Below are 13,641 nucleotides of genomic sequence, written 5' to 3'. Positions count from 1 at the left end.
GATCTGAAAATTTTACCTTTGCTGGCTCACAGTGCTCAATTACCGTGTAATTTAAGTGACATGTGATTAATTAAATTTTTTAGCTCCAGCATATTTGGAGTGTTTCCCATGATGTATTAGAGTCAAAAGCCATGGTGCTCTCCCAAGTAATGTATAATGTAATAAAGGAGACAGACCTATTACAACATGAATAGGCAGTGCAGTGGGATAGAAAAAGCACTGAGCTACTATCTGTGTGAGCTGAGAGAAGTATAGTAAGTTAAATTGTCATCTTGGCCTCAGTTTCATCTTTGGTAAGAATAGAGTCATTGGGCTAGAATCTGTAGGTAATGGATTCTTACTGCTATACGTAGAATAACCATTTTGTGTACTAAGGACCAATGCATCCCTACCTGTAGCTGAGTAGCAGCCAGAGTCAGAGTGATTGGAAGAAAAAAATTGGATACAATGATTTCCAAGTTGAAGGTCTAGCTTTGGAAGAATCTGTGACTATAAAATGAGAAGCAGAATAAGTAAGCCAGATGAACAGTTAAGCCCATGCTTGTAGATTTTTGTTGGCTTGGTATTTTTTCATGTTTATTTCAAGAAGAATTAGAGGCAGTGTTCACCACTAAGAAAAGACATAAACTGATTAAAAGGAGACCCAAAGAAGGGAATTATCACTGCTCTGCCAAGGGACCTGGAAGGTGAGGGGACACAACACAGTTCTATGGTGGCCATTAATCCACCCGCACAGCGGCATCTCCATCTGCCTCCTGCCATCTTTCCCCTGTATAGAGAACGACAGGATGTTGGTGATGTTCTATTTCTTGACTTTGGTGACTGTTACAGTCTTTGCTTAATTATATTTCATTATTTATATGTTTTGTGTACTTTTTCATACCTTTCAATTTTTAAAAAATCCTTTAAAAATATATGGTACAATCATGTCCTGAATGATGCTTCCCTACATTTTTAAATTGAAAAGACCTATGTGAGCAGTCATTTGACTTTGGCAAACAAATGAGGTTTCTCATGGATTCAATTTTTGCGGCAGACAGAAAAAAATCCTTTGAAAGACAAATACATTGTGTGCTTCCTGCCAATACGGATGTAATACTTCCTCGTTTTAGTTAATGAAAAATAACACATACTTTCAAAGTTCTGTAGACTCTAAAAAGAAAGAAAACACTCAAATGAGTCACCTATTTCCACATTCGAGGCTCAGAAGCTATATAAATTTCTGCAGTCACTAGCAGAAAACACCAAATCAACCATAGGTCCAAGAACAATTGTCTCTGCATGGCAGCTATGCGACTCACCGTGCTATGTGCTGTGTGCCTGCTGCCTGGCAGCCTGACCCTGCCGCTGCCTCGGGAGGCGGGAGGCATGAGTGAGCTCCAGTGGAAACAGGCTCAGGTATGTCACAGCCCACTTACTTGGGGTTCCATTCTTTTGCCATCTACATTAAGAAATGTGTTTTTCAATTATTTCCCTTCCCATGTTAGCATTGCAGTGGAATTTTCTTTGGGGTAGTTTTTCTGATTATAAAAGCAATATATGTTTTCATCAAGTAGGCATTAAAAGCAGGTTTCAGAGTCTGCTCTAATCGGGCTTGAGTTCCAACCCTCCACTCACTATGTAGATAGACTCACGAAGGTCATTAAACTTCTGTAAGCTTCAGGTTTCCAATTTGGAAGTTGGAGATAAGCATGGTATCAACCAAATGAGGGTATTGTAAAGCATTTAACACAATACCTGAAACATTGTTTAAATTAAGTTCTTATTTTTATTTACTATAACTTGAGATTCTTTTTCTATAGCATACAGAATATTGCCTCTTAAGATACAACTTGTAAATATACTGTTTGTATATTTACAAAACTGTTTGTAATGGAGACATTTGAAGTCAGAAAACACGGGTAGAAGTTACAACTCTCCAACAAATCAATGACGATAGACAAGGCATTAACTTTTGACTTTGTTTTCTCCTGTGTCCAGCAGAAAAAAATACTATGTGTTTTATACCACACGGGGTATTCTAGTAAGTAAATGAGGTGATAACAAAACCGACTAGCATGTATGTAACAATTGTAGATTATAAAGTACTACATATACATTGTGACATTTAATCCTTAGTTCTATAAAAAGAGGAAACCAAGGTTAAATTGATTCGTATACTTATTAGTGGTAGAGATAGAAATCAAGGACAAGTGTTTCTGGTTCAAAAATCATGTTCTTTCCAATATGCTTCTTAATAAGCAGTCTAATAAATACAAGCAGTCTACTAATTATTATTTGGTCAACTAATGGGATGATTACTCATAAGCATTATTTGTAAATTTAGGCTTTAAGCATAAGAAAAGTCAATTTTTAATTTGCATTAACTTAGACTTTTAAAAAGTTCCAGTTATAACAAGTTAGATTGAACCACATGAAGTTACTAGTATTTAACTTTTAAAATCTCCAAAACAGCAATTTTATATGGTTCCACCTAATGAATTCTCCAGAAAGAGTACTTTGCATTTAGTTTCTTTACTTAGAGTGCAGGTTAGCAGAAACTTAGAGTTTCTTTACTCGGAGGGATGTTAGCTAGGTTTAACAAAAAACAGGAAAAGTCATCTCAACAAAGATTTACCAAATCTCACATCCAGAGGGTGTCTTGGTAAAGTCTGTATCCAGTTATCAATTGTCATGGATGAACATAAGTATTTGTTGTACTTAATGAGACAACTGTTGGCAACAGGAAAAAAAGTTACAATATTAATAAGATTTCTTACATAAATTGCATATTCCTGAGCTGTCCTAAGACAGGTAACCATTACCATCTACTCAAAATAAACTGCAAATTAGTAAGTCAATGTTTAAATCGTTTTAATAACAATACTATCAGGCATCATATAACCCTACACATGTTTCTAATGTATAGAAGTCAAAACACTTAAGTTCAAATACTGGCTCCTTCAGTTACTCACGAGGTGATCTTATGCAATTTATTTAACTTCTCTGAGCTGTGTTTCTTCATATATAAAATAGGGATAACAATGCCATACTTGTTTCATAGGGTGGTTATGAGGTTTACATAAAATAAATATGTGAGTGCCTGGCACTAGTAAGTGCTTAAAAATGTTCCTGTGAGGTTGCTATTGTTAGTTCATTCACTTCTGTTGTTGTATTTGTGCTGCTGGATTCCTATTCTCATATCCAGATACTGAGAACCTTTAGAGAAATTCCCAGGAACCCAACTTTGTGTGGAATAAACCTGGGAGACCTACTGTATACTACAATCTCCCAAAGTGGGTTTGACTAGAGATTTACCAGCAGAAAGAGGGGCTGGGAATGGAATGAGCAGAAAGAGGGAAAAGAGGGCCTAGGAGTCAGGAAAGTCAAGTCCAGTTCTGCTACTAATTTAAGGTGTGAACCTGGGCACATAAATCATTTAGTTGTTATAAGCTTTGGTTCCTTCGCTGGATTATTAAATTGAACTACTTAATAATTTGCTAATATCTTTTCCCAGAGCTAAAATTTTAAGACCCTTTAACTTTTGGCTGGAACTACATCTCAGCTGGACCTTAGAGAGGGCTGGTTGACCTCAGCTCTCCCCCACAGGGTCTATGATAACACAGAGAGAAGGTCCCAGCTGTACCCCTGAGGACAGACTGGTACATGCTTCCTGATTGCTCTTACACACATCCAGGCTTTATAAAGTGTATAGTGTATTTCTGCCCCAAACATTTAAAGGGATTTTTTAAAAACTGAGGGATTCTTTTCTTTTGCTCATGAAATGGCATGCCAGTGCTTCATTAGCAATATTAAATTTTCTCCTCACTAATGCACACTTATTTTACTCAGTGACTATGTAATTATTCTGTCTTCAAATCATTATTTGAATCCACAGGAACCAAAGGCAAGAGATGTATAAGCTTCTAAGATAAAAGAAGATAATAAACAAGAACTATAGATTAATTACTCTCTTTTCAATAGGACTATCTCAAGAGATTTTATCTCTATGACTCAGAAACAAAAAATGCCAACAGTTTGGAAGCCAAACTCAAGGAGATGGAAAAATTCTTTGGCCTGCCTATAACTGGAATGTTAAACTCCCGCATCATAGAAATAATGCAGAAGCCCAGATGTGGAGTGCCAGATGTTGCAGAATACTCACTATTTCCAAATAGCCCAAAATGGACTTCCAAAGTAGTTACCTACAGGTTAGTTTTGCTCTGGCTCATTTTGGCAAAAACAATGAAGCCTGTTTCCTAAGAGGTCAAACATTGTTTTCTTGTTTGCTACTAGGATTGTATCATATACTCGAGACTTACCGCATTTTACAGTGGATCGATTAGTGTCAAAGGCTTTAAACATGTGGGGCAAAGAGATTCCCCTGCATTTCAGGAAAGTTGTATGGGGAACTGCTGACATCATGATTGGCTTTGCACGAGGAGGTAAGAAAGATTCCTGTAGGCTAATCCTGTGTCCTGTTTTGTTTGTTCATGGTTTATATCAGTGCTCTTTTCTTATGAGGATTAAAATCCTTTAATGAGATTTGATTGGTAGATAGCTAGCTAGCTAGCTAGATAGATAGATAGATAGATAGATAGATAGATTTAGTAATATTGTTATAATGTTTATAATCTGGTAATATATAGCCAGTCTTTATAGGAGCAGTCGGCAAACTAGGACCCACTAAGCCAAATCCAGCCCACCTTCTGTTTTTGTAAACAAAGTTTTACTGGAACACAGTCAGGATCCTTCATTTCCCTATTATCTATGACTGTTTGGGGTCAGGCTGCAACTGTGACAGAGATGACAAAGCTTAAACACTTGTTATCTGATCCTTTACAGAAAAAGTTTGCCAATCTCTGTTTTGTAATGTGAATTATTATTTGTATGTACAGTCAAGAACTGCTTAACAATAGGAATACATTCTGAGAAATGAGACCTTTGGCAATCTTGTCATTGTGCTAACATCATAGACTACACTTACACAAACCCAGGTGATACAGCCTACTATCCAACTAGGCTATATAGTATAGCCTATTGCTCCTTGGCTGTAAATCTATACAGCATGTTACTATATTGAATACGGTAGGCAACTATAACACAATGGCAAGTATTTGTGTGTCTAAACATATTCAAACATTGAAAAGGTAATGCACTGAGCTATGACATTATCACAGCTACTATATCACTAGGCTATAGGAATTTTTCAGCTCCATTATAGTCTTACAGGACCATTGTATATGTGGTCTGTTGACTGAAAGATCATTATGTAGCACATGACTATATGTTTACAATGTATCGAGCTAACATCAATATTAAATCAACAGAAAGAGCTGTAGCTTCCAAAGGCCTCAAGAGGCCCCTGAGAAGTGGTATATAACCTGTTGCTAATGCCTTTCATGTGGCAAGGAAGTAGGAAATGGAAACTTTCATATTAAAGAACTTAAAAATATATAACCCACCAGGGCATGGTGGCTCATGCCTGTAATCTCAACACTTCGGGAGACCGAGGCAGGTGGATCATCTGTGGTCAGGAGTTTAAGACCAGCCTGGCCAATATGGTGAAACCTCATCTCTACTAAAACAAAAATTAGCTGAGCATGGTGGCGCATGCCTGTAATTCCAGCTATTTGGGAGGCTGAAGCATGAGAATCGCTTGAACCCAGGAGACAGAGGTTGCAGTAAGCCAAGATCACACCACTGTATTCCAGCCTGGGCAACAGAGCAAGACTATGTCTCAAAAAAATATATATAGATATAAAAAATACATATATATTGTATATATACAAATATATATGTGTATATATAATACATATATAGTATATATACAAATATATATGTATATATAAATATATACATATATGCAAATATATATTTTTTTATATAAACCCTTTTTTTAGTATATGGGTTATATATATGTGTGTGTGTGTGTGTGTGTATATATATATATATAACACATATACATAAACTGTTCTTAATTGCTAGTGTTTCGTGGTGCAACTTTAGAGAAAAATGTTGCCCATTTAGGTCTGTTCTATGTGGAACTGTCCGGCTACTGTAGCTGAAATTTGAACTTCAACCCACAATATTGAAAACACTGAAGAAAATGCTATGGGAAAGCACTAATCATAGCACTACAAGTTTTTTAAGAGCTAGATAAACTGGACCGGCCTCATATCACCTTGAAGATAACCAGCTCCGCATCACAAATTAAAGGACTATCAAAAGCCATTTTAAGAGATCTTGAGCATGGCTCTCTAAGAGACTATTTACTATGCCCACAAAGAATAAGCTAGGTTTTTAAGAAAAAAAAAAACATATGAAAGGGTGTACAAATTACCTGCCAAATGCAGTATTCATATTCATTCTCCCTCCCACCACCCTTTGACAGAGCAAAGTGGTCAAATTTAACAAAAGCTTAAATGCAACCCTAAGTTAGATATAACTGCATTTTAAGTCCTATATCCAGTAAGCTTTCAATATATGGTGATTATCAGTGATGAGCAATGATTCTGTGAAAGGAAAAAGTGTCTGGGCCAAGAAAGCACCCCAACTACCCTGTGAATGCAACTCACAGCGTGTAACAATGCCAGCTACTTGGACTGGGCTGCTTTTTTTTTTTTTTTTAATTTATTTTTGAGATGGAGTTTCACTCTTGTAACCCAGGCTGGAGTGCAGTGGCATGATCTCGGCTCATTGCAACTTCCACCTCCTGAGTTCAAGCAATTCTCCAGCCTCAGCCTTCCAAGTAGGTAGGATTACAGGCATGTGCCACCACGCCCAGTTAATTTTTGTATTTTTAGTAGAGATGGGGTTTCACCATGTTGGCCAGACTGGTCTCAAACTCCTGACCTCAGGTGATCCACCCAGCTCAGCCTCCCAAAGTGCTGGGATTACAGGCGTGGGCCACCGTGCCTGGCCTGGACTGGGCTGCTTTTTCTAGCCTCAATAATCATATAAACTGAAAAATAAAATTATTGGAGAAAAAAAATCAGTCACTAAGAACAATCACTCCGTTTTCTTTCAGCTCATGGGGACCCATACCCGTTTGATGGGCCAGGAAACACGCTGGCTCATGCCTTTGCACCTGGGCCAGGTCTTGGAGGAGATGCTCACTTCGATGAGGATGAACGCTGGACGGATGGTAGCAGTCTAGGTATAGCATCTCATGTCTCTTCTACTCCACATCCTTTTTAAAATCCTGGACTTACACTAAGTTAAATAATTATTTTAATTTATAATAAGTATTGAGCCCTTGCTAAGTGCCAAACACTGTACTATATGCCTAAAATGCATTATTTCATGTAATATACTCATAATGCTACACATACAGAAGATGGACAGTCAGGCTATGGAGTCAAGCAGCACTGGTCCAATTTGCTGTACATCTACCAATTACTCTGTGTCATTGGGCAAGTTATTGAATTTCTCTGAGCCTCAGTCTCCTCCTCTGTGGAATGGGAATATAAATAGTTCCAACATCAAGGATTCTTTAAATTACATGGGATAATGCCTATATAGTGCCTGGAATATATTAATAATTCAATAAATTATAGCTCTTTCTTCATATTTCCAAAAAATACATGCTCCAAATGGAAAAGAAAGAGAAGTAGAAACTACGATATTTAAGAAGTATACACAATTCTGGAATTATTCACTATTTTCCAAAAAGAACCAATCCATGTCTTAGTCTATCATATTTATCATTTTACATGGTAGGATATTATACACACATCAGAGAAGTAATGGAGAAGACTCTGGCATAAAAATCCCAACTAGAGACAATTTAAAAAACAAAACAAAACAAAAAAAAAGGCTACCAACTGGCCCTAAAAGGGAAATTTGTATTTGTGTTTGGCAAAGGGAATTCACCATAGCTTGCTGCCTTGCTTTGAAAATCTATGTAAAATTGTGATGCTGCCTCCCATTCACATCTAGCATATTCTTTTCATTCTTTTTTCTTCCCACTTAAGGTAGGTTAAAGGCAGTTTCCTTCAATTCAATGCTACATCACCAGAGCTCTGGCCACTCCTCAAACTCACAGGCTCACATCTTCCACATACTTGTAAAGCCTTTCAATGAGTCTGAAGGAGAGCAAAGGATATATGTAATATAAGTTAATGAATCAAAATGAAAGACAAAACTCAGCATTGCCTGGAGATCCTGCCTTTCAATCTTCGCTTTCTCAAAGCCAACTTTCTCTCCTCTGATATCCAAAGTCACTAACATTTATTGAATGGCTGTGACTTCCCAAATATTGTGAAACTCTAGTTATCATGACAAATCTATAGGGCAGGAATTACTGTCTCTGTTTAACAGGTGAGAAACGGAGACCCGGCAACATCAATTAATCTGTCCAGAGTTGTCCAGCTAGTAAGCAGTGGAGCTACATTTCAAACCTAGGTCTTAGTGCTTTTAAAGCCTTTGCTTTCCACTGCAGAGTATTGCTGCCTGAATGAAAGAAGCAAATAAAAAACATTACACATTTTTAAGAAGCAGAAGTAGTGATGAGATTAAAGTACTCCTATTCTGATTATCCTTCTAACCTCTCTCCACTTTTGAAAGCCTAGAAACAAATAAGTAAGCTACCGAGAGCTAAAAATTGGGTATTTTTCTTTAGTTATTTAAATTATGATATCATATATTATATGTAATATTACAATAATATATGCAGCTATTTTTATCATAAGTTTCTCACTACTTCGGTTGTAGGAATTAACTTCCTGTATGCTGCAACGCATGAACTTGGCCATTCTTTGGGTATGGGACATTCTTCTGATCCCAATGCAGTGATGTATCCGACCTATGGAAACGGAGATCCCCAAAATTTTAAACTTTCCCAGGATGATATTAAAGGCATTCAGAAACTATATGGTAATATTTATTATTTCAAATAAGAGGATTTCACATTTTCTTTTTAGAGTGGGGTAGGAAAAGAAAGGCGAGGAAGTGGGTATTTACCTGGAAAACCACACTGGAACTTATATCAAAAAGCCTATTAAGGGCAGGAACTGGGGACCTTAGATACTTAAAATATAACTAGGCTGTGTTATACCTTGCAGATGTTGACTGTGAGTTTCAGTAACATAGTACAATATGGTAAAATTATGCAAATGATATTGTCAAGATTTTCTTCAAGCTGCCACCCACTGCTCTTCCTCTCTCAGTTTAAATAGTTTATTTAGGAGAGTGTCCCCTGTAGGGGTGGATTGAAGGGACAAAACACCTTTCTTCATAGCTGCCCACTCCTAAAGATTCAACTCTAAATAATTAAAAGTGACCCTACTATTCCTGTTTGCATATACATGCAGAGAAAGTGGTTAACCACGGACAGAAACTGCTTATCATTCCTGGTCTTGATACTTATGTATATCCCATGTCCCAATCTATGCTTTTTTGGTTTAATCAAGTTCCAAATTCAGTTTTTTTAAGAAAACTGATTTGGATTTACTGAACTGAGTCAGCCAAAAGTAGAATTTGAGAAAGAAATCAAAGAACAAGAATAAAAACCTCTGTCTCTGGATAAAGGTAACGAAAGTAAGGTTCACAGAGGCTAAGTGGACTGTCCAAGGTCATGTGACTGCCAAGTGCTTGAGCCTTGATTCCAAATGAGGGCTATGTGACTTCATACTCTTTCTACTACATATCCCTGCCTATCACTGCCCAGTAAGTTTTTTATCCTAGTAAGGATAAAAGAATACAGAATGGCATATTTAAATCAGCAGATATAACTAAACCTAGCCAGTAAAAAAGATCAGGATGAAGAGAATACACTGCAAAAAGATCATATAAGACTCTTCGAATGATCACATGAGCAACGAAAGTGCTTCCACATAATAGAGGATTGTCCTCAAGGGAGAAATATTCCAGTAAGACACTGGATTTAAGATATCAGTTCAACCTAGCATTTACTATAAATTAGCATGTACCAAAATGTATTCTCAGAACACTAGTCCTACAGGGTGATTTCCAGATAAGGCGACTATGGAGAAATAAGTTCAAGAAACACTACCTACTATATTTCAGGTACATAGAATATTGGAGAGTATAGACTATTGAACAAACGTTTAACCGAGTATTTCCTAAATTACAATCCTTTTTACGGGTCTTAATGAGTCCCATAAAATAGTACTTCAGAGAACGCACTTTGGAAAATGCTATGTAACTATTCCCAAAAGATCTGACTTAACGAACCACTGCTGTCCAAACGATTCACAAAATGCTGACTATTGTTGGTAAAGCTATCACCAAGAAAACTGAAAATACTACCCTCCCCTTACAGAAAACTGAAACTCATGGAATATTCTACAGCAGTCTGTAAATATTTTAGAACCCTAAGAAAAATACAAAGAGAATAAAGAAGATCCGAGGCATACTGATTAAATTTAATAGGAAGAAAAGAGACTAGTGCATTAAAACCTTAAGTATTAGACAAAAGGGCACCCCTGGTCAGAGGTGGAAAGAAGTAACTTCTGGACAAATGGAAATAGAATTTAATTATGTAGGCTGTAAATGTAGGGAGTTAATCTAAAACAGAATATGAGCAGAAAACATAGATTCCAAAGAAAGTGTTTAAGATACAAGATTCCTAATGCTATACTCAGAATGATAAAAATAATAGCTGACTGGGCACGGTGGCTCACGCCTTTACCCAGCACTTTGGGAGGCTGAGGTGGGTGGGGATCGCTTGAGGCCACGAGTTTGAGACCTGGGCAACATGGCAAAACCCCATCTCTACTAAAAATACAAAAATTAGCCAGGCATGAAGGTGTGTTTCTGTAGTCCCAGCAACTCGGCAGGCTGAGGCATGAGAATTGCTGGAACCCAGGAGGCAGAGGTTGCAGTGAGTCAAGATCACACCACTGCACTCCAGCCTGGGCAACAGAGTGAGACTCTACCTCAAAAAATAAATAAATAATAGCTAACATGCATTGAGTACTTGCAGTATTCCAAGACTTCACATGGATTGACTCATTTAATTCAAGAATTCAATGAGACATTATTATCCACATTTTACAGATTTGTAATCCGATGCTAAGAGAGGTTAAGTAGTAAACTACCTAAGGTCACACAGCTAGTAAACTGGTAGAGACAAGATACAAAGGTACCTGAGCCCTGGGCCCACACTCCAGTCAATCCTGCCTTCTTAGCCTCTGGAGGTTGTTCTTCAGAATCTTTGTCCCAGGCACACAGAACTGGGCTGAGTGAATAATAGATTATACTTTCTGTGACATTTCCTTTGTCTGTATAATCTTAGGATGGTTTTTATGCATTTTCTACACATCAGAATGTTCTCTTTTTTTTTCTCTCAATAGGAAAGAGAAGTAATTCAAGAAAGAAATAGAAACTTCAAGGAGAACATCCATTCATTCTTTGGATTTTATATCATTGTTGCACAATCAGAATTGATAAGCACTGTTCTTCCACTCTGTTTAGCAATTATGTCACCCTTTTTTATTGCAGCTGGTTTTTGAATGTCTTTCACTCCTTTTAAGGATAAACTCATTTATGGCGTGACTGTGTCTTACTCATCTATACTAGCAGTGGGTAGATGTCAATAAATGTTATGTACACAAATAAATAAAATGTTTATTCTGTGGTAAATTTATTTATATTTGGGAGCACTCTTTCTATGGCAAGTGAAGACATACTATACAATGAAAAGAAAGACTAGGACAAAGAAAGAATCCCACCACACTATTTTGGGGTCTTCTGCTGCACCTCACCCTTCCACCCAAGAGGGAAGGTAGGAGCTCCACCTCTTTATCGTTCACTAGTGTGCCTAAAGTTACACTAATTTCCCCTTACCTTTGTGGCCCGTGCTCTCACTCTGAGTCCTCTGGAAAATCCAATTCTTCCCACAAATGTCTGAGAATTTTCAACAACTTACAACTTACCACCTCACCGTCACTTCCAGCTCCAAGTTCCTACCTCCCCATCACCTCCTGATTTTCATGCAACCTCTCCTATTGCAGCCACTCTCCAGGTTCCCTTCCCTTTTCCCCATGCCAACCCAGATATTGGTCTCACCCTATTCTCTTTAACTTTCTACAAACCAGTGCTACAGGCTTCAATGAAAAGGTAGATGTTGCTGGAGATTTGCATAAATAGTGGAATTTTCATAAAATTGAACAAAACTAAAATTGGATGTTATTCCCATCCTTCAAATCTTTTTTTTTTTTTTTTGGGGGGGGGGGGAGCAGAGGCAGAGTCTCATTCTGTTGCCCAGGTTGGCTTGCAGTGGCATGCGATCTCGGCTCACTGCAACCTCCACCTCCTGGGTTCAAGCGATTCTCCTGCTTCAGCCTCCCAAGTAGCTGGGATTATAGGCACATGCCACCATCCCTGCCTAATTTTTGTATTTTTAGTAGAGATGGGGTTTCACCATATTGGCCAGACTGGTCTTGAACTCCTGACCTCCAGTGATCCACTGGTCTGAGTCTCCCAGTGCTAGGATTGCAGGTGTGAGCCACCGCACCCAGTCCAAATCCTTTACTTATCCCAGATCAGGAATTTCTCACTGGCCACCTACTTCTGCAGGCTGCAGCCTCCTATCACCTCTCTCCCAACATCTCTTGTCTTTAAACCCCACTCCTTCTCACTTCCCCAGAAACTCATTTTCCTGATGTCCTTCAGCTCAGGTCCTCCCTTTCCACACACAGAAACCCACTGTGTTTCTCTGGGTGAAGCACTCTCTGTGCAGGGTTTAACCTTAATTAGCAGAACACGGAGCTGGCAAGGGCTTTGCCATTTCAGCCTTCTCTTTCTTCCTCCTCCTGCACACTCCCAATACCCAAGCATGTCTTTCTCTATAGGGAGATGAACAATTGAAATTTACTTTCTTACCGATAAAAATTATCCCTCCCACACATACCCTAAAAGCAGATCAGTATCCCAAAATTCAGAACTATCCTGCAGCCTTAGGAAGCCATTCCCAGAATAGATCAAATGAGAGGAGAATCCACAATCCAGGCAAAATATAAAGTGTATGTGAACAAGAGTTCAAAGACCCTTTTAAAACATAAGGAAATATATATATACACACACATATATATACACACGCACATATATACACACACACACACACACACACACACGATGCTGGAATGAAAAGGAAGTTATGTCATTAAATTCAAGTTCTTCCTTTTGTAGAAAACAAAACAGAGATTAAATGATTTCCCTAAGGTTCACAGTAAGCAAAAGTGGTGATTAAACATTTTGTTGTTTGTTTAACTCTTTGTATTTTGATTTTCGACAGCAGGAGGCAGTATCTATCTTGCAGCTAAAGTGGATGTCTATTGTTTTAATCTGCGCATCACCCTACTTTTGGAGACAAGAAACTACCTTTTCCCTTTGTGTACAATCTTCATAAGATGTCACATAGGTTGCTACAAGCTGCCTGGGCTGAGAGAAGAGTACAGCACCCAAGCTTGGTCTATCAGACACCGTCTCCCAAAAACACTGGAGGGATTATAGGTGGATTCAAACTGGCCATGGGGCTCTGGAGACACTGCCTATTGAATCCTGCACCCAGACAGATTGCCCGAGGTTGCCCTGGGCCCTGTCCTTCTCATAGCTTAGGTGTAGGGCTTCTCTTCCAGATTTATAACTGACTGCACTGCCTTCCAATACATTTTGTCTATTGCTTAAGTTATCCAT

The 13,641-nt window shown here is 38.1% G+C and overlaps 1 protein-coding gene across 1 annotated transcript; it reads left to right on the top strand.

The window, feature by feature from the left end:
- The first annotated feature begins 1,243 nt into the window (after positions 1–1,243).
- Positions 1,244–11,590, top strand: MMP7 (matrix metallopeptidase 7). Its single transcript, XM_025356956.1, has 6 exons — positions 1,244–1,398; positions 3,964–4,190; positions 4,276–4,424; positions 7,010–7,138; positions 8,695–8,856; positions 11,298–11,590. Exons 1-6 carry the CDS (start codon positions 1,282–1,284, stop codon positions 11,324–11,326), a joined length of 813 nt encoding a protein of 270 aa, XP_025212741.1. The 5' UTR covers positions 1,244–1,281; the 3' UTR covers positions 11,327–11,590.
- The last annotated feature ends 2,051 nt before the right edge of the window (positions 11,591–13,641 follow it).

This window comes from Theropithecus gelada, chromosome 14, assembly GCF_003255815.1.
Source record: "Theropithecus gelada isolate Dixy chromosome 14, Tgel_1.0, whole genome shotgun sequence".
Classification (NCBI taxonomy): Eukaryota; Metazoa; Chordata; class Mammalia; order Primates; family Cercopithecidae; genus Theropithecus; species Theropithecus gelada.
The sequence above is the reverse complement of the archived record's forward strand: the minus strand, read 5'-3'. Positions and strand labels throughout refer to the sequence as shown.

Excerpts from the sequence above, each read along its gene's own strand:
- MMP7 (XM_025356956.1), top strand. The coding sequence starts at position 1,282 with ATGGCAGCTATGCGACTCACCGTGCTATGTGCTGTGTGCCTGCTGCCT. Across the intron at positions 1,399-3,963 it reads TCCAGTGGAAACAGGCTCAG|GACTATCTCAAGAGATTTTA; the intron begins GTATGTCACAGC and ends TCTTTTCAATAG. Across the intron at positions 8,857-11,297 it reads AGGCATTCAGAAACTATATG|GAAAGAGAAGTAATTCAAGA; the intron begins GTAATATTTATT and ends TTCTCTCAATAG.